At 40.8% G+C, this 26250-nt stretch overlaps 1 protein-coding gene across 3 annotated transcripts in view; it reads left to right on the top strand.

Moving 5' to 3' along the window:
* Window positions 1-23717, top strand: part of MPPED2 (metallophosphoesterase domain containing 2) — a 173150-nt gene extending 149433 nt beyond the window's left edge. For all 3 annotated transcript variants that reach the window (XM_052692483.1, XM_052692485.1, XM_052692482.1), the window contains 3 exons: window positions 16023-16138; window positions 18211-18324; window positions 21866-23717. In XM_052692483.1, coding sequence (XP_052548443.1) covers window positions 16023-16138; window positions 18211-18324; window positions 21866-21984 — 349 coding nt within the window. In that variant the 3' untranslated portion in view covers window positions 21985-23717. The remainder of the gene's footprint in view (window positions 1-16022; window positions 16139-18210; window positions 18325-21865) is intronic.
* The last annotated feature ends 2533 nt before the right edge of the window (window positions 23718-26250 follow it).

Below are 26250 nucleotides of genomic sequence, written 5' to 3'. Positions count from 1 at the left end.
TAGTTGGTGTATCAATGCATGGTTTTTTTAGGCTTCAAATGTTATATGCTGCATATATATATACACGCACACACACACAAACACTCTTATGCAAACAAACACCTTTCTTACCACTTTTTCTGTGGAAGTTTTATTGCATATATTCATGATGTTCCTTAAGGTAAAGTCAGTGGGATTGTTGAGGTTGTTTTGGTTTTGGTTTTTTGGTTTTTTTTACATTTAAAAGCTGAGAATGTAAAACAAACTGAGTTGCTCAGCTGCCCCTTTAGTTAAAGGGAAAAGAAAGCAGCCCCTGCATTCCTTCCCAGTCTCTTCAGAGATCAGCCTGTAGACAAGTTGAATTGCTCTTGGCAAGGGTTGGTGCTCTCCATTGCCTCTAAAGGAGCCCCAGAAGCTAGCTTGGACCAAATGTGTTAGCAGGCGTGCATTCACTTTACCTAGCAATAATAGCTTGTGTTTGTTCCTGATGCACTGTAAGAAATAAAGCTGCAGCAGGGGTAAAAGCACTTTGATAAGGAAAAGGTGCTGCAGGCACACAGCAGTTCTGAGCACTGTGGAAAACTTGCTCCTGATGACAAGCAGCAGCAGCTTATATTTTAAACACTTTGCTGATACATCTGATTGAATACAAGTTACAGCATTGAAACAGGAAGTGTAACTTTTCTTAAAGGAGAGTGGTATTTTCAGGCAGCAGTTCTACCGATCTGTCATTTGACAACCAAGATCAATGAGGGCTCTGGTGTTTTGATATGCAAGTATTTCAAACTGCTTTAGCATCATATGAAATCATACTCAATTTCTTTGTACTCTGTTTCTATTTGATTGCAGTTGCTTAGCATGTAACATAGAGTGTTTTTTGAAATACTTATATTTGATTGCGTAGACTTAATTGCCTTGCCTACAGGTGATGATGAAACTCTTCCTTTCTTTTTTTGTTTTTGTTTTTTCTCATCTGCTGCTTTCTGAGGAAATTATTTAACCACCAGTGTATTGTGTAAACTGAAGTCATCACCCCTAGCCTTCTGTTTCCCTCCTCCCTTCCACCTCCCAGCAGTAGCAAAGGGATGGTAAGTTTGGGCAGTGTATCTCCTAGGGCAGGCAACCTGCATCCCAGGAAGAGAAAGTTTTGAGATGCATCTCACATTAACTCTGAAAATAATGCTCCTGATACTTTGTGTATCTGACTCGTAGAAGATTCTACTCATCTGGGGCCTCACTTGTACTACACTCCTTACACGGCTGTACAATTTCTGTCTTCTGAGGAATTTATTCAAAATGTGCTGGTGAACTCTATTTTTACTCTATCTCTACCACTCAAAAGTTCATTTCCTAATGCTTATGAGAGTCCATGCTGACCTGTGGTTTTTTCAGCGCAGTTGGATATTGTCATAGTCAGAATGATCTCTTGAAGATAAAGGCAGATGAAGGCTGAAAAACCTCTTGCATCAGAGAATGGATGATAGCAGAGCCTTACATAGAGGGTGAAAAGTGAGGTTTTAAAGTGGATGTCGCTAGTGGAAATGCACCTTTTCATATCTCGTTTGCTCTCAGAAGCAAAGCACTAGAAAAGAGCAGAACAGCGAGACACTGCTTATTGAAAATTAGATCATGGGTGAAATTTTAAGTGTTGACTTCGATGAGACCAGCATTTCCCACGTATTGATACAGGTCCTGGATGTTTCTAGGTGGAGCATGCTGCATACAAATGCTCGCTGCTCCTTAAGCATTGCTCAAATAGAGTGATTGCCACAAGTCCCCTTACCTCTCTGAGGGAAATGGGAGTGTTGTTACTCACCTGGAAGAGAGAATAAGCAACTTCTAGGTGTTCACTGGTAGTGTTACCCCACCTCTTTTTCTTCTGGTAGTTCTGTGGCATGGACAAGCCTGTGGAGAGGGGCATTCATCTCAAACACATTTTTCTGAAGGATGCTCTAAGTTTTCCATCAATGCCATCCATTGCTATCAGCCTATTAATCCACATAAGGTATGCATTGCGGCTTCACTCCTCAAGCCTCATAGTCTAGGGGGTTTATTGCTGTCAGTTTCTTATTAACCTTACTGAAATACCTTGTGGTAGTGAAGCAAAAACTTTGCAAGGTGTGGCCCTATGTGCTGTTTTTAAAGATGTGTGTATGTATATAAATACATACAAAGCATTCTTAATTGCTGATCTATATTTCAGTCTGCATAAAGTTGCATTCCAAACCTCTGGTGCCATTAGCACCTGGGTGTGTGAACCAAGAAGCAGAGCAAAAGTAAATTTTTGCATTTGCCATGCAGAATCCATCGGAGAAACCAGCTAGGTTGCTTTCTTGTGCTTTTACTCATCTGTCACTGTGGCAATATGTAGTGACATTTCAAACTGCTAGCATGGAAATAAGATAAAAAGTGTTTGGGACAACTGGGAAATTTCATTTAGACAGAATGTCAGACCCCAGTCTCCAGTGTAAATGCTGTAGTTTACCATGTCCAGCTTTGTGATATCATTTGATGTGAAATTAAATCAGAGGCCAGCCTTGAAGAGGAAAGCAATTGAGCCTGTTCAGTTACAATTGGTAGCTGTTGTAAAGTATTTGGAAACCAGTTCCCTTAGAAATAGCTTTAAATTTTCTGCACTCCCTTTGAGAAGTTTGTTAAGTTTCTGAAAAGCTTGCCTAGCCCTCATTGTTCTTGTGAATCAAGTTCATGCTGGCTAACAGTTCTGTTGATTTGCACAGTAACCCAACACTGATATTTCAGGACAAATAGGCACCAGAGTGGCTCCTGAATGGGGTGAGTTGCATGTATTCATAAGCCATTCCATTCATTTCTCTGACATGGAAAAAAGGGCAGGGCTGCTTTCATCCTGCTGCCAACCCTTTTATCTCTAAAGAATCAAATTTCAGGAAACCTTTCTGCCTAGGTCAAAATTTCAAAGAGATGGGGTAATATTTAAAAACTTTAGCTTCTAAATTCTCATAATTTTAAGGGGGAGATTACTTTTCCCACTGGGAAGACAAAACAAAGCAATTGCTTCAAACAAAACAGAAACCAATGGGGGAGACAACTAAAGCAAAGAGCAGGTTTGGTCAGTAAGAATGCATTTAGTGTTACTTCACTTCCTACTATTCAGGACGGATCATTGTTAAAACTGATGCAGTGTTTATACACACTGAAGTTATGAGTATCGTGGCTATTGTTGGAGGATGTTATACAGACATTTATCATCGTATGTCACTAAACCCATTGTAAAAATGTCCTAGTAGTTAATTGAGACTTAGATTTAATGAGTCTGTAAGAAAAAACCTTTTTTTTTTTTTTTTTGTCATACCATAAATAAGGTTCCTATAGCAATGTCACTGGGATTAACATGCAGATTTTCCTTTGTTTCAAATTAACAGCAATTTCTCTGTTAGGCAAGCAGTTTTAAGAATGCACTTTTACAGAGCTGTTGAAGAAACATTTTCTAGCCCATACTTGGACTACACCAGCATCGCAAATAAAGGTGTGAGATTATAAAAAGTGCAAGCATGGCCCTCCCAGCCCAGTAATAATGTAACAGTACGATCTAGCTAATAAAATCCTGACACTAATAAAATACTGTGCTAATGGTAAAGTAATAATTGTCAACAGCAGAAAAAAAACACAGGCAGTACTTTTTTTTTCTAATGTTACTCAATTAACACAGTTCTGAGTTGATGCTACTTTCTGCTTTGCATGCTAATGCTGAAACAAATGTCAAACATAAATATAATTTGGAAAAACAGTGCTGTCCCTAAGGAATGCAAAAGTGATGCTCACAGCCATTAAGGTTTTACACAAAGTCGTTCTTGTAGCTGTAAGAGCAGCCGTTTAAGTTTCCAAAAGGTGGTCATTTGGACTAGACTTTATCTTTGTGTGTTTGTTTTCAACCTGACACGCTTACTGTGAAGTACAGAGTTGTGCCTCAATTTGTTTAAATTAGGAACTGTAAGGAAAAGTCAATATGATTTTAACCATTTGAAAGGGCATTATCAACAACAGAATGTTAGGAAATGTCCTAACTCCTCTTTGTTATTTTTCTGCTCTCGGAGGGGTGAACTGTTATCTTTAAAGCTGTTGTTTGATGGTATGGCTTCAAGTGGGCTTTGCTACCAAAGGAGCAGTTCCTGCCCTGAGTACCCCGTGCTGTGTGCAGTGCTACCAGTCCCTTATCTGTGCAGCTGAAGATCTGAATGCTGTAACTGAAAAGATATTCCTTTAAACAAACAATGCAAAACATGGGTTATGTGGTAGTTCACATCTCAGTCTTGGCACCAAAAAAAGGCAGCGGTGCCCCTAGCTGGAAAAGCAGGGGACGGGTTGGGAGAAAGGCAGACAGTTTTCAAAATGAGTTTACCACCAAAGAAGGAATTGTTATACACCTTAATGCTCAGCAGTCTAAAATCCAGCTGAGATCAGTGACCTTAGTGCATATCTTTCTGGTCTCTGTGCTAGGCCACTCAACAGGACAGCCATCCACACGACAAAGGCTCAGCTGCCCTGGACAGTGGCTCGTGCCTCTGTGTCAGCCTCCTGAGAGCTCGGGGCTGGAGCGTGGCTGCCCTGGAGGCTGAGCCAGGGTGGTCAGTGGCCACACATTTCAGTTCTGCAACATTTGCTTCCAATTTTAGTATTGCTGGCTCTAAGAGGAAGACCCAGACAAGGGAATGTTCTCAGGGAAAATAAAAACAAGAAGATAACTCAGGATGAGGTTATTTGGCTCCATAGCAGCAGCCGTAAACACAACAGCCTTCTTCCACCAAGAAAGATTTTGCCTTATCAGGTCACTCGTGTGTCCCATCAGTGTTCGAGGTTCCCCTTAGCAGCTCATTTCCTTTCCCTGCTTACGCCTTCCCAGGGGCATTACCAATTCTGAGTGCTTTATCCTACAGGAGTACATTCCTGCAGAACTCTATTTAGAAGGCTATTTAATGTTAGCTCTCTCTTCATTTGGAAATAATGGTGTTGGAAAAAAATTTAATTAAAATGGCTTGAGAAAGTAGTTAATTATAAAACTTACCATGGCCTGAAGTATAAAATGCATTGCAGACTGAGAAATTGTGTAGAGGCACATTACTAAAATAATTAATGTAAGGTTTTACATATATCACCCACACAGCAAATGCTGTGGCTGCTGCTAAAATGAGTCCAATGCCCTTCAAAAACTGTGAGCATCTCTTCTGTCTCCCACTCACTCCCTTTTAGATGCGCTTCCTTTATTCTTTACTACGGGTGTGCAATTTGTTTAAGATCATCCATTTTGTGGGAAGGCCACGTTTATGTTAGCAGTATTATGATGTGTAGCGGAGCCAGGGGTTAACTCTCTGAGTACACAAGCTAACAGAGTGAGAGGTGCGTGGACCTACCTGTTTCATCTGCTGCAGCCTCTGCACGGGCCTCAATTCAGTGTTAGCTGGTCCATGCTGAATCTCTGGCCAGTTCTCTCTAAGACTGCACCTGCATGCCAGCCTTATGCTAACATGGGCTCCCATCCAGGCGATCCCTTTGAGTTCTGCACTGCTGTACCAAGTTCAGGGATCTCTTCTGCCAATGTGACTACATTAGCTAATGTATTATGTACTCCAGTATCAAACTGGAGTGCAAGAAAACGAAACAAAACCCTCACCTTTAAGTCCAGGAAAATAGCTGTAGTTTGTTTGCTTGCTTGTTTTGTTGTTTGGTTTTGTTTTTGTCGTTTGGGGGTGGGGTTGCTTCTTTTTTGAAGAACTGAGAGTGCAGCCTGTGCAGATTCCCATTCTGTGATGATATCCAACCTGCCTCTCCTCTCGGTAGCTATCAATACACCGAGATTCCTGCCTCTTGTCAGTCTAATTTCTAGTTGGTGCAGGTTCTTGACATTCAGCACTTTATCAAACATAAGCTGCTTGGCACCTATTACCACTGATCTCAGCGTTGCTAATAAACAGCAACATCAAGGCCATATTTTCTGGTTCCTGTCAGACCACTGCTTTCCTGGGTGAAATAAAAGTCCTATTAACATGCTCCTCCTCATTGGCTCTGACAGTTTGATTAATTAGGCCCCCTCTTTAGATGACCTCTGCACTGACACGACAAGGAGGTGAATATAAAATGAATAGTTTGCCCACATAATGGCCTACTGCAAGTTCCAGATTTTTATCAGATCCGACTGAAGTCCAGGGCCTGTATTAAAATGGAGAGTACAGCAATATATGGCTGTGGGTTGTGAACCTCAGGCCTTCCGACATGGTTAAGGAATTCAAAACAAACCAATCCCAGCTATCCTGATATACTGACTTCTTTAAGAATTAATCTTTCCTTTACTCTCGTGACCATACAGTACAAATCTAATTCATTTGCATTATCAAATAAAATGACCTTTTGTTTTCAGTAGATTTTTTATTGCTAGAAAATACAGTATGTTAACTTTGTGGTTATTCATCCTCCCATAAAATACTAATGCAAAACCATTATTCCAGTGCCACTCTATTTAAATGTCAGTCTGACTTTCTATTATAAACCACCAGTTCATAGGCTTGTAACTCATCGCTAAAAACTCACTTCAGGTGGAAACGTGGAGTATGAGCTCACAGCTTTTCTTTGGAAATGAGTTTTTTGAAAAACACGAGTGTGTATCATGTAGAGGGATTTGAATATGTTGTTGTGAAGCTCTAACAGCAAAGGAGAACATCTGACGATGCCAGGACTTTGGCTACTGCAGAATGCCCCTGGCTAGAAGAGAGCGAGATCAGATCTTACTTGCCTCTTCTTTTTCTTTTTTTTTTTCTTTCTTTCCCTCTCCTGCTGCTTGCTTGCACTTATTTATGTGCCATTAAACCTCTTCTGAGGGAAATCAGGTGTTGCATGTTGCCTTGGAGGGATATGCAATGAAAATCCTCTCAGTCAAGATGAGAGCTGGGTAGAGCCTGAGGACCATTTTGTTGATCAGGTGGAGTCCCTGATATTGAGGTAAAGATTCTACTACATTGGTTTCTAATTAAAGTTTTCATGTTAGGTTTTTGGGTGTTTTTTTTTTTTCCCAAACAGTCAAATGAATCCTCGTTCGGTCTGTGGTAATCGGCATCTCCCACAAACCTCTTTGTAGGGACATCGTGAGGGTGGGTGAGCCTAAAATTAAATGTTGCATAAATTGCTCTGCATGTAACCTGAGCTCTTTGCTTAATGGTCTCAGAGATAACAAAAGCGAGTGACCCATGCTTAAACAGATCCTTTTCAATTAAAGTAATGCTGCTGCTGCTACCTCTGCAATGCTGAATGCTCTGCAGTCCTTTTAGCAGCTTCTGCTTCTTTTATGATCCTCATACGTTGTGTGTTTTTTTTTTTTCTCAGCCTTTGCCTTTTTTTTTCCTTCGTGTTCATCTGTTGATCAAGTAACTGCATTACTTTAATTGATTTGCTAAATTGACTCATTCATAAGACAGCTCCTCCAGGTAATAACCCGAAAATGTTAACTCATATTCCTGCTCTCATGCTTGAGTGTTGTTGTAGTACAAGTTTTCATTGACTTGGGAGTACAGTCTTCCATCTCCTCAAGTTATTTGCTGGACTCCTTGTCACAGGCAGAGCAACAGAAGATATATGTATTTATACTCATATATATCATACCCACACATAATATATTGTGTGTATATACATGCAGTATGCACCCATGTGTATTTACACAAGTTGCATGTAATGTCAACCACAGAATTTCTGTGTGTGCATGCAAAGCAAATAACCAGAGGTTGCACTTTTCCCCTGGTGACTTTTTTTGGTGGTTTCTTGGTTGACAGAATTTGGCAAGTATGTTGGTGGGGTGTGACTGGACAGAAGCTATTAACTGTCCCTTCCTGCATACTCCAGTGCAAGATCACAGCTTTTGGTGAAACTTAAGAGTGTTTCATGGCACTTATAGTTGAACGGTAAAACATTATTACCAGTTCAAGTCTAGCCATGATGATGCAGTGCCTACATGCCAAACAAATGTGTATTGTGACCCTGGAAACTTCTTGATTGTTTTGGTTGTTTTTATCAAGTTATGAAGGCTAAATGACTTTCCATCCAGCTGAAAATAGTGCAGACTTCAAACAAACAAAAAGTGCTGGTAGCATCCAGTGGTACTAGCAGATGAGTGTTTACCAGCGATGCCTAAAAACCTCACCTCTTCTCATATCCTTGTGGTTGTCTGTGTTCTTTTGTTAGCTTGTTTTTTTTTTGTTTTTTTTTTTCCTACTCTTTTTAGTTAGTTTTCTGCTGTTTTAGTGAGTTGGATCAGCTCATAAAGAACTGCAAGAGCTGGAGCTGCTGTAAGGAGTTGTAGCAGGGTAATATGGAGACCTCTCTGGCAGCAATGAGCTGCTCCCTTGGCTTAGGGGATCTTAAGGAGTCCCCAACCAGTGCTATTCCCCCCTAATGGGGGACAATTCTGTTTTCATGGTGCTGTCATTAAGTTACGTATATTAATAGCAAGGAGTACAGACATAAAGTTATTTAAGATTCTGAAGCACTGCGTAAATACACGCACAGAAATATATGTGGAACAAATCCAGTTTGTGTTTCCAGCACTTATTAGTAAATAAGCAATCATGCTTTTCTATGGCCAGTACAGCCTTTCAGAGGAACTGTGGAGACTCTAGTGATGGTAAAGAATTCTGATTTAAGTATCATCCAAAACCACGAAGTTTCTGGAGCCTGTTTCCTAGGAAAACAAACCAAATTTACCAATAGGACAGGCAGGAATAGCTTCTTTTCAGAGTGGTAATTGTTATAAACCCTTGTATCTGACAGTGTTTGTTTAATGGTTCACTTGCAATGTAGCTTGTTTGTGTTATAGATAGTATTTTGTAAATGCAACTTTGATTTTTACATGTATATATTCAACAGAAGCTACTAGAAGCAATTACATAAATGGAAAATATGCAGAAATATGTATGGATTGTGAGGGGAGGCAATTACTTCCCTTCTGTCTTCACTGTACCTGTTGTCAGTGCAGAAAAACAGCTACTAATAAAACCCTCTTTCAGCTCTGCCTGGGATTGAAGCTCTGTCCATTTACACTTCCTGCACGGATAGTAAGAGGCACGCGGAACATAAATTCGAGGTAACATATAAATAGCATACAATCATGTTTCCTAGGAGAAGCTGGACATCCAAGCATCATTCCAGAACACGCAAAGTCAGTGAGAAAAATCAGATCAAAATTTCAGCCAACTGCTGCTGGTTTTTCTGCTTCCTTCTTCCCTCTGTCCTTTCCTTCAGGGCAGGTGTTCACTTTGTGCTGTGGGAAGCTTCTGAGCCAGACAATCCATCCTCTCTTTCTACAAAGATCATGAAATTCTACCATTTAAATACTGAGAATTTCCAGCTCCTTTGAATACTGCAGCATTCTTTGACACGTAAGGGGATGTACCCTGCACAGAGAAGAAGTATGGGATGAAGGGGACAAGGTGCCCACTCTGGAAGAAGAACCAGTTCTGCAAATCAGGCTGCATGCTGCTTTGTTTCCCCATTGCAGTTGGGGCAGTGCAGTGTCCTGTATGGGCCCAACTGAGGCTGCCCCTAACTTACAGCCAGGTGTATCCTTCAAGCCCTTCTCAGTCATACACAATGCAGAAACATGCAAGGTCTAATAAATGCCTTTGTTAGTAGGTCTTTGTAGTCCCGTTCGTTTTAAAAGTGGAATGAAATTAGCCCTTGAGTCAAGTTTGAATTATTTTCATATTTTTGGGATATTAAAATATCTCCCAGATCTCATTAAGTAAAGCCCTAAATAAAATAATTGCAATACATCTAGAGATTGGGAAGCCTCAGAAGATTTGGAGATTTCCTCTTTGATGAGCAGTTCAGTTACTTATCCAAAATTTCTCTGAGGCAAAGTTGAAAATCTCAGCTATTGCCATTCCCTCCTGTATCACTGCCTTGCTTTTGTTGCCCCCACCTCTGCTTCACTGCGTGTTCTTTCTTCCCGTCCTCAGGGAGCCCCATGCTCTGTGTCCTGCTGTCCGTCATATCCTATGATCCTCCAGGACACTGCTGGCATTTTAACCTCCCATTAGCCAGCACTTTTGGCCTTATGCTTCTCAAACCCTTGCAGGTTTTTGTTTTCCTTTACATGACTGCCTTCTGCGCAGGAGTAGATTTCGGGACCAGAGCTCAGTCATTTGTCAAGAAAAGGTGGAGCAGCCTTGAGGCATCACAGGCAGAGAGATGTGAAGAGAATGAGACAGGGAAGAACTGCAAGATGAAGAATGGAATTCTTTTCACGCAGCATTTTCCAATCAGACAGACAGCTAATGCTGCGCTTATGCCCGCGTCTGTCTTGTTTTAGGAGATAATCTGGTCCAGATCAGCACATCTAAAGAACTTGCTAAATAGCAGCAGCTGAAGACCTTGTTTTTATTTCTTACCTCTCAAAGATCCAAGCACAGGTCTCTTTCTGCAAGGAGACCAAGTGAAAACCTCCTTCTATCGCTGTACAATCGAGGGTGGAAATTCAGAACAGCTTAATGCAAGGCATACACTAATTCACACTAGTTCTGTGGTAGCAGGGTGCTTACTGCCACTTTGTGGAAGACTGCTTTGTGGAAAAAGGTACTGCGAAAAAAACTTGGGGGATGTGCGTTGGTTGTTTCTCTCAAATGTTTGATCATTTAGAGAAGCAGTGAATGTTTAGAAATCGTAGTGTGTGAGTTGAAAGAGACAGAGAAAACCTGCCAACGTGCCAACAGCTGTTGTAGCTTCAGTTAGTTTTTTTTTTTTTGTAATGTTGAAAACGTAGCTCTGCTGTTTTTCAAACACTTGCATAGGTGCCTAAAATCTGTGCTTCACTAACAAGAAGATGCATACCATTACATCATCACAGTGCTGGTAACCCACTTTCATAAGAGCTGCCCCAGGAGAGCTTCAATTGATTAAAGATGCCTGATAAGCAAAATCCCAAGGATCCGGACTCTGATACTTCTTTAGGTTGTATATTAGCATCCCCACATTCCCAGTGAGACAGTTAGGCACAGTAGGTACATGCTAGTGGAAATGAGCTCAGACAGCTAGAATCACCAGACTTTGTCCTTTTCAGATGCCACAACATTATGAGCAAAATCACAATGTTATAATGAGCACATTTAGGAAATTATTTGGCCTTTAAGATTTCCTCGTTCCATTATATTTTATTAAAAAAAAAAGTGTTTTAATACCCACTATGAGAAAGTGCTTAATGAAAAATGCTTTTGTAGCGCTGAAAGCAAGTGTCACGGTCTTTATAGCAGCTCTTACCTTATAAAACGTAAAATGTGCTTATGTAGTGCATGGTGCGCTTGCCCTGCTGTGTATTGCTTTCCTGGCTACATGCACTCTGCAGATCCCCTTCTCCTGTTGCCCACTGCAGTCACTTGATGCATTTCAGCAGGCAGTTCTCCATTCAGCAGGCAGGTGTGGAGGGAGGACTTGGTGTTGGTTCTGCTTGTTGATTTTTTGCAGTTTCTCTTCTACTAATGCACTGCCCTGCTGTCCCATTCATGTAGGGCTGTAACAGGCACCTTGGAGATACGTGTGTAAGTTAGTCCTGTAACTGAGCAACTCTAGGAGCGCACATTCAGTGCCCTGTCCCATCCTTTCTCTTCTGCTGAAGAAGGGCCACCAATCCCTCTTCTAAGCCAGGCTTGTGAGTTCCCATCCAATGCAGACCAAAATACAGCACGTATTGTTGTTGGTTTTGTGGAAGTTTCCCTGCTGTGATGCGTGTTAGGCATTCCTTCAACTCTGTCTTGCAGAAGGAAGCAGCCTGAGATTTCTGTCTCTTGTGTACTTTAGACACTGGACTAAAGAAAGAACTGAAGCTTTCTGAGGAGATTGGTTAGTCTTAAAACGAATTAATACTGCGAATTAAAAGCTGGGAATGTGTTCCTGTTAAGAAGTAACTATTGAAATAATTGCATTTAAGAGTTAAAACCAGAAGTAAAAGAAAACCCTTTATCTAGACTTTTTCTCACTGTACCCCTTCTGAGTTGTTGCTCTGAGGATTGCAGAATTAAATTCATGTGCCCCTAGCCAAAGAAGAATGAAAGAGCACAGTGGAAGATACCATCCCTTAAAGACACAGGCGTTCCAGAAGTAGGCAAGTTCCTGTATAATTGGGATGAACTTGGCCATGGCCTTATGTCATTTGTTTCCCTGTGTGACTGTGGCTTTCTGGCTTCTGAAATCTGCGCACCAAGGAGCGGTTGTGACTTTATTTTCCAAAACTTACATAATAAATCAATGCTTTCTCACTTCTTTTTTTTTCTTTTTAATTGTAAAATAGTAAAGACCAGTAAAGTCTCTTGGGGAAAGGGAGACGTGATCAGCAGGTGAAGAACAAGCTCTCTGCTTCTAAGGGCAGGGATTTGCCTTTCTCATCAAACAGTTCTTGCAGTGCACCTGTGCAGGGAGGGGAAGTCTTGCCTTGGAGCTTAAGATCCTCTCCTTGGTGTTGTGGCAGGTGAGGTGCGTGTCTCGTGGCACAAGGTGTGAGGCAGTATGCGGCCTGCTGCATAGGCGTTCTTCTAACTGTGGAAAATGTGAGTTCTGAAATGCCAGGTGGACAGGGATCTGTGGGGAATGCTGCATGGAGATGAGGAACTGCAGAGGGCAGTGATGGGGCCAGTGTCTGCTTTTCATTAGGTTATTCCCTGAGACACATCTGGTGCCAGCAGAGCTGCTATTCCTAAACGATAAGGGAGCTTTGCAGGCAGGGGAGGGCTGTGCTGTCAGGTGAGCCAGGGATCAAGAATTACCGTGACGGTTTCATGGCACATGAAAGATGCTATGAAGTGCATCGTGGCTGCAAAGAGCAGGGGCTCAATTAGGTTTTCCCAGCCATGGGCTGACACGGATTGTGAGCAGGGCCTGTGTCGTGCCATGCGGTGTGTACCAGGAAGTGTTCTGGTCCATCAAACGTAAAATGACAAAATCATTTGTAATCTCTCATTCCTGACTCCCATGGTTTTACGTCTGTGCCTCCCCTGTAGCATTCCTACAGCTGATTGCTTTCTTTTCTTTGAGCTGCTTAAAAATGAACTATGCAACTCTAGTTTCTAGTAGCTAACTGAACCCTCTTACCTAAAATACGGAATAGGAAAGAAAAATACGCATGTATAAATGCTTAATTAGCCTTTGCCTATCTATTTGCAGTGGATTGCAGCTTATCGCAGGCGGGTGCAGCCAAAGGACCTTAGAGTCATGCCCTCCTAGAGCTGAGGTGCTCTGTGCCAGCGAGCACTCAGCTCAAAAGATGCTGCAGGAGCTTCGCAACTATGTGCGCATTTTCTTTCCCCTAGATTATTTAGAAGTTGCATTTGACAATATTTAACCTTGCGTAATCAAAGAGAGGCAGCAACTGGAGTGGAATATCCAATATCTGCTGAGAGGAACCTGCCTGCCTGCAGTGCAGGCCTTGTCTCCACATGTCCAAAGCTCGCTGGGGGAGCAGCCGCTCCTGCACACTCCAGGGATTCACAGCACATCAACTCCGTTTTGCCTGCACGGCAACACAGCACAGTGCAAACGCGGGGTGACCTTCCTTGTGATCTCATCTCGGGCTGAACCTGTGCCACGAAGCTGTTCTGCTCTTCCCTGCTGGCTCTCCTGCAAGGCCTGGAACTGTGCAGTGCCACCGGGGCCTGGCAGCTCTCTGGGTACGAGCCAGGGCATGGTGCTGTTCCGTTCCGAGCATCTGCTTCAGGCAGCAAAACCTAAGTCTGTGACCCAGGTGTTCTTCCACTCACACCCTCCCCGCTTTTTTTTTATTATTATTTTTATTTTTATTTCCTGTGAAAATATTTAGCATATTAAAGTATTTTACTGTCTTTTTTTTATGCACATGCTGCACAATGGTGAAGGCTTCTTGAAAGTTTTCTTACAAGTGAATTCCCACGTGGTAGCTGTTAGTCACAGCTAATTACAGAGACTGATGAAGGAAGAATATAGAGGAGCTCAGGTTCCCCTCCTCCTCCCTCAGTGCTTAAGAGTAACATAAAATAAAAAACCTGTAGATAAATGGAGGCTTTTCTGTGGTTGCAGTCTCCAAAGAGCTCCAAAGAGATCACAGATGTGGTTTCATGTTTCAGGTTTAACTATGGTTTAATAACTAAAGTACTATCTGCAGAAGAAATGCAAGTGGGGAAAGAATCATTAATTGATAGTGAAAAGTTCAATCTATGAGCTGTGTTTGTTTTTTTAAGCAGCTGAATGTTTAGCCAAACTGTATTTTAACTTTTAACTGCAGTCCTGAGGGCTACGATAATCTTGATGCGTTAAATCCTGGGAACATGATAGGAAAGGAAACATTTGTACCTAATTTGGGCTTGTTTCAGAAGGGTGAATCATAGAAAAGCAGGAACACCTGTAATTTAGCTGAAGTGAAGGCACATGCTTCAATTTTATTTCAGTTGTGTGTCAAGCTAGTCTGCAGCGTGCTTGCCTTACTACACAGCGTAAGAGCTTGCCTCAGCATTTCACTGGGTGCAGAACAAGCCAACAGTGAGAGCTGGAGCTGCTTTACTACAGATGAGGAACCCATAGCTTACCTAAAACACTTAATGACATTAGTTTTCCTGTCTTTGTTGCCATTCATCCAAGCCCAGGAAGTCTGCTAGGTTGAGCGAGTTCCTGTGTACGAGTAGCAGTGGCTGCATGGTGTCTATGGCTGGGGCACCAGTGTCCTTCTTGCACCTGTACTGCTATTGCCTGCTGTTTGCCTGTGCTGCTGACTTTCAGGCACTCAGAATATACTTATAAGTGTGCAAACTCCCCATTGGTCAAATGACTGTCTGTCACAAACAAAAACTTTAATTGCAAAAAAAGTAAAAATGAAGTAGAGACTGTCTCAACAGGAAATTTCCACTTGGATGCATGTTTGGTATTGAACGTTTGCATAATTCAGAGGGTGCAGGAGGCAGATTACATAATGAAGTGATGTAAAACTCATGATGGTCTCTTTCCTGTTTAACGTGTATGCTTTTCTGCAAGGTTTGTTTTTAAACTGAAAATTTTCTTTTCAGAACTACAGAACAAAGAAGGCTACAAGAGCAGCTTGAGCTCTCTAGGGCTGGAACAGGGCTATGCTAGGTAGAAAGTGAAGCAACCTAGTCTGTTACCTAGATTCTAGGAAGTAAAGCTTCCTAAATGAGAACTATCAAAAATATTGCAATTCTAACAGCTACACAGAATCTTGCTAGTAACAGCTGTGGACATCATTAGGAACGACTGCTATGGATGTACCTGATCAGAAGGGGCTTTGTTGTATTATACTTGCATCAAAACCACTTGCTTCACTGGTACATGTTGAAAAAACACTCCTTAAAAGTAAGCTTTTTATTATTACATGTCTGGCTTGATGGATAAACAAATGTCTCAGAGCAACGCTGTGCTGTGATGGGGAAAACTTAGGATCTCTGTTTTTCTCAGGAAATCCTAAATGAATTGTAAGTGATAAGATCTCCCTTAAAAAGTTACTGCGAGGCCAAGCATTGATCAGGATCTCTAGGAGGCTCAGGAGTTAAGCCAAGTTATGTGAAAGTGTTATGATACTGAAAGTGCTGGGCAAAGGAAGTTTGACTTTAGTGAAGTATCAGAGTGCTCATAACCACAATGTCACGTGGCCTTCCTAATGAACTCTTTTCTACTAGATGTTTTTTGCTTTAATTCTCCTTACCTCCAATACCTTGATTTTTGTTTGTTTTTATAGGTAAGATAAGGTGAGAGTTCTTACATTTAAACATCACTAAACTTAAAGTCTAGTTATACCTTTGTTACTTCAGTGTTTTTCTCTCTGGTATATAAAGGCCATGTACTCTTGAGATACAAAAAGAGCATAAGATATTAATTTTAATTCAGACATACAGATTTGTGTGTGTATGTATTTGAACTGGTTTGCTTGAGAGGCTTTCCTGTTGAAAAGGCTGTTTGCAAGTAGTCTCTGCAGTACAGAACTTGTTATAATCCAGAAAAAAAATGGAGAAGAGATTTTTATTTTGCACTGATGCAGTTCATCTTATTTTTTCCCAAAGGACACCGTGGTTTAATGGATGGGGCTTTAACCTACCCAGAGGTCAGTCTTTGCTAGACAAGTGGAACCTTATCCCTGAGGGCATTGATATACTAATGACACATGGACCTCCCCTTGGTAAGTGAAACAAAAGCTGTATGGGATTTTTTTCCCCTCTGAGAATTTTACCTTCAAAATAACCAAAATTATTAATGCTGTAAGATTTATTGTAACTGCGTGCGAACTCCGGGCTGTGAATTAAAGCCTTTTGGTAAGAAGAGCACAGAGATTATTAGGGTTAGCAGAACTGGTGAGCTTCCAGGTGTTTTTTTTCAATTACATTTTTTGTTTCGCTCAAACAAGGGAATATCAAATATCTGATTCCATGGCCGTGAGAGTTTGACATTTCACTTAAGAACATTATTCATCTTGCACTTTCCAATCCCATATGATTTTTCAGGGATTGACTAAAACTTCTAAAACATTTTCCCAACTACTGTGACATATTTCTTTAAGGTTTGAGAGTATGCAGTCAAAAGTTCAAGAGTATACAGTCACGTTCTCCTTGACTATTTCCTTTTAATCTTAATAATGTCTTTAAAACTACTCTTGCATATTCTAGCTGACTTATAGTAAACTCATGAAGCAATAAATTTAGGCCCTCAAATCAATCTGTGTTTGCATACTTCTTTTTTTCTTTTTTTTTTTTTTCATGAATTAGTTGAAGTCTTCATTTAGTTTAATTGTGCTCTCTGATCTCTGTGCTCATTCTGTGATAAACAGAACTCTCAAAAAGATGCTGAGATGCTTGCTCAGCAGAGGCAAGAGTGCTTGGTTTGGGACATATCTAAAGTAATTAACACCTACATTGAATGATTTGAATTTTTTTTTTTCCCCTATCCTGTAACCTCGTAAGATACTATTACACATTATTTACTGCTTTCCTTTAAAATGCATGTGGTGAGGACTCTGGAGTCATATCTTTCATATTTCAGTCAGTTTTAAAACAACTGAGCGCCTGCCTTTTCTAAATGTGGCTTCTGAGCATGAGGAAGCATCAGCCTCTTATTCATTATTGCTAATAGACTGTAATTTTGTCATAGTTCTAGTAAGTCCAAGGGGTCAGGTGTTCAGATGTAGTCACTCAATTCTGTGATGGTAATGACTTTAAAGAAAACAAAAAAGCCCCACCAGTAACCAGGATTGCGTGGTGCCATTATAAAGCAGCATTTAAATGCTACCTCGCTGGCTCTGTGTTCTTGCAGAGTTTCATGGTGACTCTGGAGTCAGGAATTAATGCATGGCTTATGCATTGTGTCACCACGAAGTTAATAGTCAGCAATCTATGCAGAGCTAAGGAAAAGAAGGGGAAAAAAAGACCTTTTTGACTAATAATGTACTCATGCTCTTCTGATATCTTGGTAACTAACAGCTCTTTTCATACTGTTAAGCCAACTAGGGCTACCTGTGTCCCACTGACAGTGGAACACACTGGGTATTGAAAGCCAACACCTTGAACGACCCTCTTTTAATCTGTTCATTTTCCCAAAGAAGCAAAAAAAAAACCAAAAAACAACCCACAACCACTTTTACAGTTTTTCATAGGTACTGTTTTAAAAGGATTGCTAATCCTTCTGCTCAGAATTGCTTTTGTATAGAAATACTTTGATGCTATGGGTGCTAATGTTTTAATTGAATACTCATTGCCTATTGCTGGTGACTGGGGATTCAGAACAAGACTGGCACTTGCACTTGGAAGTTGTTGGGAGACTGTATTTTAAATCTCTCAGGTGGCAGCAGCTATCAGGCTGTACAACAGCCAGTCTTCCTCAGGTATTTTGTTCTGCAGTAGCCACCTTGCTGACTTGGGAAGGTGACTGCTGTGAGAGCCAGGGGAAAGGGAAGAAAAATCAGCAGCAATGCCGGGAATAAACGTTCCAAGGTTTCAAGGTGGAAGATGAGTTTAAGCCCATAGTTTAAAAAAACAAATCACATCCAGAAAAATATCAATGCAGATGGAGGAGGGTGATCTTGAGGAAGACAAAGTGACAGTGAAACGCTTCTTAAAAGCCATTGTGTGCTTTAATGGAGAGGTTATGACTGCAGATAATGTAATAAACCTTCAGTGAATTATGACTTCCTGAAAGACTGTGTGAAACCTTACCTGAATAGAGAAAATTAATAGTATTGATTGCATTTTTTGCCTGCAGGTTTTCGAGACTGGGTTCCAAAAGAGCTGCAGAGAGTTGGTTGTGTGGAACTGCTAAACACAGTGCAAAGGCGAGTAAGGCCCAAACTCCATGTCTTTGGTGGGATCCATGAAGGTAAGCAGCACTGCTTCTCTGCTCTTTGATCTGAGCCTGGTTCCAAAGAAGCACACGTCAGTTGTGCATTGCAAAGGGTGGGTAATGACATGTTGGACTAAAGTAGAGAGGGAACTGAGGGAAGTGATTGCACACACGGCACTTTGTGAATTTATGCCAGAATTAAAACAGGCTGTTTCAGGAACGTGTGCTGCATTTTTCCACCTACATCTCTCACTGTGCAAAGGTTGTTCTATACAGGTTATTTGAAAGCAATTTAAATTTTGACAAACTTAGTTAGAGAAACAGATGAGATACCCCACACATGCAAGCCAAAATGAAACTTAGTCCAATTATTCCAAGTGCAAGAGCCAAGAAAGGTGCTAGAAAAAAAGAAAACTGAAGACAACTTAGTGTCTCAGCTCACCTCCCTCAGCGTGTAAAGAAAAGCAGAAAGGAGGGCAAATATCATTGCCAGAACTCACTTTGCATGCATTTCTAAAAGTATCCTGGGATACGGTTCATAATATGTGTTACCTTACAGCAGTCTCACATATAAAAAGAGATATGCTCATAATCAGTTCCAGATCAGAAACAAAAAGCTGTTTGTTGGCAGTGGGAGGGAATGAGATAATTTTGGAGACATTTAAATATTTAAACCAATTTTGTAGCTTTTACATGCCTGTGAGACAAATATTAGGAAGTTTGCTTGAGAGAGTGTAAGTCTGTGTGACCCTAGGACTCAAAGTGATGCAGTAAATGCTTTATATCCCCTCCCATCTGCAGATTTCTGCACTGTTTCTAATTAGGTTCTCCATCAGCTCACAGATTTGGAGAACTTCACAAAAGAGAAATGGGGAAAAAAAAAAAAAAAAGGACAGCTTTGTCAACTAGTACCATTGGTTTTACTTAAGCCCTTGTGACATTATGAAATTGATTTTATTCCTGGTTTATAAAGATCTGTCAATAGTTTTTAAGGGAAATACTGATGTGACTTCAAGTAGCGTGTTCTCTGTGTTAGAATGCTCCCAGGAAACCACTGGATATTTTGTAAAAATACCAATCCTTGCATACTGAGAGTAAGTGAACACAGCAAGAGTTCCAGCTAAAACACAGAAATGGTCTGCAGCTTTTGTAAGCACACTGGATACTGAAATTTTCAATTGCAATAGGAGAGAAAGGTATTTTAATGTACCTGAGGTACCATAATGCAGCATCTTACATTTAAATCTCACATGAAAGGTGGTAGCACATGTTGAAAGTGAACATTCAAATACATTCTTAGAAGAATACTAAAAAAGTTTACAACCTGTTTTAGTATTTATGCAGAAGACATAAGAGTGGCCTGTTTTGGTACAGAAAGAAATAGCCGATTGTTCAGAGCATTATCCTGCAATACAATTAATTCTCATTCATCTCTAGCTTAGATGAACACAGACTGCATTCCATTAAATCGAGGGAGGCTACACACATTCTGATCATGCCTGTTTTTTTTCTGGTTGATAAGTAAAAACAGCCACAAACAATGTTTTTCCCACCACGAGATGATCTAAATCAAAATTGCTAGTCCAAATAAATAAAGTGCAGCAATTCTGAAGTGATTATTCTTTGTGATAGAAACTGTGGGTAGCTGGATTTATCTTAGCTTTCAGACAGCAGTGATCTGTACTGTATCATAATGGTTTAAAAGAAAAACATTTTTCCCCTGTGGGTTAGCGGTGGGAAGTTCTCTTCCTCTATGAACCTCTAATAAAAAAAAAGTGCATTTTATGCCAAATTCTTCCCAGACCTGTTCTAGTTTCTTTGCAAGCTCTCAGTGGATGTCAGCTGAAAACAATGGATCTTATGCACCGATGGGACTGGAGCTCTATCTCCCTGTCCTTGAGAGAATGTCTGCAAGAAGAGAACTTCTGTGCTTTTGCACAGTGAGAAATTCTTGTTCTCATGTCACAGTATCACACACTGGCTTAATGAAGATTCAGGTGTGAGTGTTCACAAGGCACACAGAGTTTGTTCCACTTGCCCAGAATTCTACACATGTGCAGGCCGCTCTTCTATCCCATCTTGTTCCTGTGTGGCAGGTGGAAGAGATGGTGCAGGCTAGGAGAGAGGAGGCATTACTGCTGGTTCCTCAGATCTGTCCGAAACAAGAGCACTGCTGGCCAGATGTTTAGCAGGCTGAGAAGCATCCAGCCTCCTGAAACTGATGCTGTGGTGTTACTTTGGAGTCAAATCCTTGACATGTTGAAAAATCCTGTGATCAAAATTCACTAATTCTTGCTTTATTTGGGAACAAGTTGTCAACATCCCTTCACGAAAAGCAGTCATCTATGTAACTCTCACCTCAGTTTTCTGCTTAAGCCAGTAGTTGTTCATTGACCTCCTGCGCTCTACTGTGCTTACAGCAAGAGATTCCTTTGCTTAGTCATGATTTTCGCTGGTCTTTTTGTGAAGAATTTAATCTCTCTGTGTTCTTGTTAAGTCTATTCTTACATTTGAATTCTCTTGCCTGTTAGGCTGCTGTAACTGCAGCCTCCTTTTGAATCAGCCAGTCTCAGCTCTGTGTGAAAGCCTCTTAGAAGCAAACCATACCTGAATTTTACACCACTGGTTAGATCCAGTTATTCATTCAAAGTAGTACTTTGCAGCAGCATTTATGAGTGGGACTGTATCATAGAACCTCCGAGTAACCTGAGTTGGAAGAGAGCTACAAGGATCACGGATTCCAACTCCTGGCTCCGCACAGAACCACCCCAAATCCAAGCCCTACATCCGAGCGCTCCCTGAACTCTGGCAGCGTGGGGCCATGCCCTGTGCAGAGTGTTCCAGTGTCTGACCACCCTCTGGTGCAGACCCTTTCCCTAACGCTCCTAACAGCTCCATGCCATTCCCTGGGGCCCTGTCGCTGTCAGAGAGCAGAGCTGGGCGCTGCCCTCCACCCCCTGTGAGGAGCTGCAGCCACCATGGGGCGACCCTCAGCCTGCTCTGCTCTGCGCTGAGCAAACCCAGGGCCCTCAGCTGCTCATGCTAATAGATTTCTGAGGTTTCGTGAGCCAGTGTGAACACAAGCTTGGCAGTCGTGCAGTGAGGACCTGTATGATAAAGGCTATCATGGGAAAAGCTTACGAGGTTTCCTTTATTGCCCAGAGAGGGCAATGATTTTTGTAGATTAAATGGAAGTGACTTCTAAATCTCTTGTTCCTTACTGTTTCTTTTATTATCTGACAGGCTTTACAAGCTTGCAAAGTACAACACGCTAATTAAGTAATTAGAAATAGTGCATGTGTGGTTTTGTTTCTGGTTTTCTGTAACAAATTGCAGCAGAGGATTTTCTGTGAGAAAATGTGTGCATAAAACAAAAGCTTCAGTTCTTATTTCAAATGCGGTATATTGTGCTTTTTCAATCAAGTCTTTCTGGCAGCTTTCAAGAGCTCATGTCGTTTTGAAGGGATTAATATAATTTTATTCCAAAGCATTGATCCCACAACAGGCTTTGCTGCCGCTGCCCATGGGCAGCATCGTTTGTTTATATTACAGTAAGTGTGACACATTGTCCCTACAGGTTATGGCATTATGACAGACGGTTACACAACGTACATCAATGCTTCAACGTGTACAGTCAGCTTTCAACCAACCAACCCTCCAATTATATTTGACCTTCCAACCCCTCAAGGATCATGAAGCACTGCTGCACGTTTGGAACTGAGGAAGGTCTATAAACTGCCATTTTCTAATTACAATACTTGCATTCTGTTACATGTTTATTTCAAAGGTTTTTGTGGGGGGCATTTGGGGAGGGAGAGTGGAGGGGTTTTTGTTTTGGGGCGGGGGTTTTTTTTAGTAAATTGCTGGTGCAACGAAACAAGACGAAAAGTTAGAGGTTGTGCTTTTTGGAAATGCAGCGTTCATTTGAAATTGGAAGAGCATTGTGAATTTGTAAAATTAATTTTGTTTTTCAATAAACTGCCATTGTAAATTGTTATAGTGTTCTCAAAAGGACAGCCAAGCTTTCTTTTAAGAAGTGAGAGACCTTATTTTAATATTATATGATAAGCTAAAAAAAATAGGCAGCATTTAAAAACACCCAAATTTGCACAACTTTTGTTAATGTCGTGTTTTTTTTTTAATGTCTTTTCCCTATGGTCTAAATGTTAGCTTTTCATCTCTCCATTTATATTCTTTTTTCTTCCTGCCTTTCTTTTTTACTTTTTTTTTTATAGCACAGACAAGGCTTTGGGGTCCATTTGCCTCTTGATATGTGTGCGTGTGCTGAAACTTGTTTCTGTTCACAGTAAAATGCAGCGAGGGGAGAATAGGCTTCTCAGTTGTTTGTTTGTCCACTACCTGCTTTGTATGGTAAAGAATGGTATAGATAGCCACGGTCTGTATGTGATATCTGCCTTTTATTGTTTGTTTTTAAATTATTTTAGCTTTAAAAAACTGGGAATGAAAGCTGCAAAGAGCAGGCGTTTCATGCAGTAAAAAAAATAATGTAAATGCGGACTCCTTTTAAATATGAATTTATATATATATGTATTTTTTGTGCATTATAACTAAGCTAGGATTTAATATTGCCAGTATAGCATCTGCAAAATTATGCTGTACAGCACATCTAAATTATGAAGGATGTGACACATTTTCCAAGTGCTCAAGGCCTTCCAGAGCCTGAGTTCAATCTTTGTTGTAGTTCAGGCATGTATAGAGTCATATGGATACAATCGAGCCTAACTAAAATAAGGCTTAGTTGTCCTTTATATTTAAATATTCTTCTTGTCTTTTTATTTCCTTCTTCTTATTTTGCACTGTGTGTAAATGCAATCTTGCTAGCACAAAATACTGTTGCAGATAGTTATTTCTGTTCTACCACTGTAAATGCTATTGAGCTTTGTTCTGTTTTATGTTAACTTGTTAATGGAATTTAGAAAGCAGTTGTTTCTTTAAATTTATTGTGATATATCTAGCGGCCTTTATATGCAAATAAAATTGCAAGATTTTTAAATATGTGGTTTAAGGGAATTTTACATTTTTGTGTGGCATGAACAGCTGGGGGTGCAGCAGTAAGTAAGAACTTTTCTAATCCTCAATAAATTTTTATGGCTTACCATTCTTAGGATATCAGCTGGGTCGATAAGGCACTCGGAATTTTTCTCTCACTTCTCTGCCATCCATCCTTTTCATTCCTGTTAGACAGAAGAGATTTTGTCTTCAGGTTACATAATTCAGTGCAACCAGGATTGCACAGTTAAGTCTTGCAGGATATTGTTTTAGGTGACACAAGGAAAAATGGATTAGGTGCTAACCTGTGTACTTGTTCATTAGTACTGAGCTGCAGGGGCTTTAGGCTTATCCAGCGTGGGTTAAGAAATGAATGGTCATAGAGAAACATAGATAAATAAAATGGATTTTTATTTGAATCTGTTCTCAGTTGTGTGGCTGCAGCAGAATCCATAGATGGCAGGAGAACTTCTTGAGATTATGGTTCAATGTATGCCTATAGAATGACAAACACAACGGAACCTGCTGGTATTGTGGCAATACAGTTAAGTATTTAATAGCAGAGTCTTCTTTTCAAAAAGCATTTACTGCTGTGAAAATGTAGTTTCAAAAAAATAAAATGAGGTGTTTCCGTGATTCTGCACCTGCAGTAGTGTGAATACAGGAAATGAGGAGATAAACAGCCTTCCCATTTGTCTTAATAAGTTGACAACTATTAAGCCTCCTGGTGCTATTGAAATCTTATTGTAACCAAAGATCAGTTCTTCATTTTGGGTGTCAGTTCAGTTTTCTTTTTTCAGTCAGCAATGGGTGGTAGACTAGAGAATTGGTTTTGTCAGCCACACCTGTTTGCTGACAAAGAACTGTATATTTAAGAACAACTATATTTAACATGGCTGTCCTTCCTCAGATAAAGCTTCTTGGAGGACAAGAAAAACCAAGCACAACCTTACATATAATGCACCCTGCGTTATTCTCACTCACTGGTATTTTGTTTGTTCTTATCACATAAGGAGGAAGGATCCATTTCCTGGGATACTTCATTGTGCCATGAGCTTCTAGAACATTCCAGCCATTGCACCTGGATTGCTCTCCAGCCTCCTGACGGACCTGGCAACTCTTCACTGCATGCATGTAGCTAGGACAGATGCAGTCTGTGATACAGGTCTACATTCACTGCTGCAGGTATTTGTAGCGAAAACTGAGTTATTACCCCTAAAACTAAATTTTGAGTCAGCAGGTTTGCTCAAGGATTTGAGCAGCCTGAAGCCTTCTGGCAACACTCAGATAAATGAAGGCTGGCAGAAGTGCAGCCAGGAATATGTCTTGAGGAAGGCTGGTAGTGAGGAAATTCCAGGCAATTCCTTGCAGACATAAAAGTCTGTACCAGGCTCTGCAATAGGCAAGCTGCATATGTTGCAAAGGTTTGTATCTTTTGGTTTGCCTTGCAGCTTTTTGACCGTGGTGCGTAGCAGATAGAATCAAGTTGTCCTGCACTGGAATAGGAGGGCCTTTATTTGTAACAGCCTGAGACTTTTCCCACTTAGACGAGCATCAAGAACAGTCACTGCTTCATCATCAAGAGATGTTGATGGTGAATGCACATGTCCATTTAGAGAAATGTGTATTCTTCAGAGGTACTTTCAAAGCGTTTTTTCCTCTTGTATGTTCTTTCTCTGGCTCTATCAGCTTTACCATCCTTGCAGCTGTTTTTCGTCACTTGTTCTTCTCCATGCCAGGATCTCCTCAATTTTATTTTCTCCTTTTGCTTCATGATTTTAGAAGTTGATCTAGCTTTTCTCAAAAAGGCAGCATTCTGGTTCTGAGCAGTTACAAAAAGGCCAGAAAAACATTTGCAGAGATATTTTGGTGTTTTTTTTCTTCCTGTACTCTTTAGAGTCTTTGAAATGTATATGTGTCTATCTACTGTCAGAGGCAGGTAATTTTCCTTTGCTGGATGTCAGCCTTATCTGACAATCAGTGTAAATAGGGCACAGTATGATTTGAAGAAGTACTGTTTCACAGGGAGGCAAAACTGCAATGAATCTGCTTCTTTTCAAGGATTCCTCACTACTAAAAGTAGCTCAGTATCCATACGCAATATAAAACTTGGATAATAAGTCTTCCTCTGAGATCTGATCCAAGTCCATTGAACTTGCTGGGAGTCATTCTATAGACTTCAGCTGGCTTTGGATCATACACCTGGCATCTATCTGGATTGTTTCTGTCTATTACTCATCCTTCATACAGGAGGAAATGGTGTGTCCCTGGTTAACATGCAAGAACCTCTTGGCAGGAAGAGGGGCCTACCTATTGTAAGTGCTGAATCTTTCCAAGTGATTGATTAATGGCAGTGTAGTCGATTAACCTTTCTTCTTTTGAGAGCAGCTTCCATCTAGTCATCTCGCTAAGGCTGAAAGCAGTCAAGGCCTTTATCAGGGGAGGGCTGTGGAACTGTATGCTCCCCTGAGGTGATTGGTTCCCAATTCACTCTGCATAGTGAATTTAGTGAATTCAGCAGACCTTGAGGTCAAGCATTTATTAGGCTAAGAGACTGTCAAATCAATCTGGGCTACTCCAGGCAAGTTCTACCAGGAGAATGGGTTCTGCCAAGACTGTGTCTAAGAAATAGATTGATGGCTAACTCCTGGTTGAAGCTGCCTTTCTCTTTTCCATTTTCCGTGAATCAGAATTTTTTCCCCTCGCTGACACCAATATTTTCTCTCTAGACAAATTTTATTAAGGAAACTCCTGGAAATCATCCACAATTTAAGGTGGAGGGAGACATCCAAACTCTGCAGTCCTTCTGTTTGGTGTTAAATTGACACAAGGGCTGAGACCTTGCTTTTGACCACACCTGATTGAATTACATTCTGGAATATTCTTCCCTTACCAACAACCGCCCCCCTTTTTTCTTTCTTTTTTATTTTTCCTTTTTCTTTCTTTTTTTTT

The sequence above is a fragment of the Tympanuchus pallidicinctus genome, unplaced genomic scaffold (genome assembly GCF_026119805.1).
Source record: "Tympanuchus pallidicinctus isolate F22 unplaced genomic scaffold, pur_lepc_1.0 scaffold3, whole genome shotgun sequence".
Taxonomy (NCBI): domain Eukaryota; kingdom Metazoa; phylum Chordata; class Aves; order Galliformes; family Phasianidae; genus Tympanuchus; species Tympanuchus pallidicinctus.
This window is presented reverse-complemented; position numbering and strand designations above follow the sequence as displayed.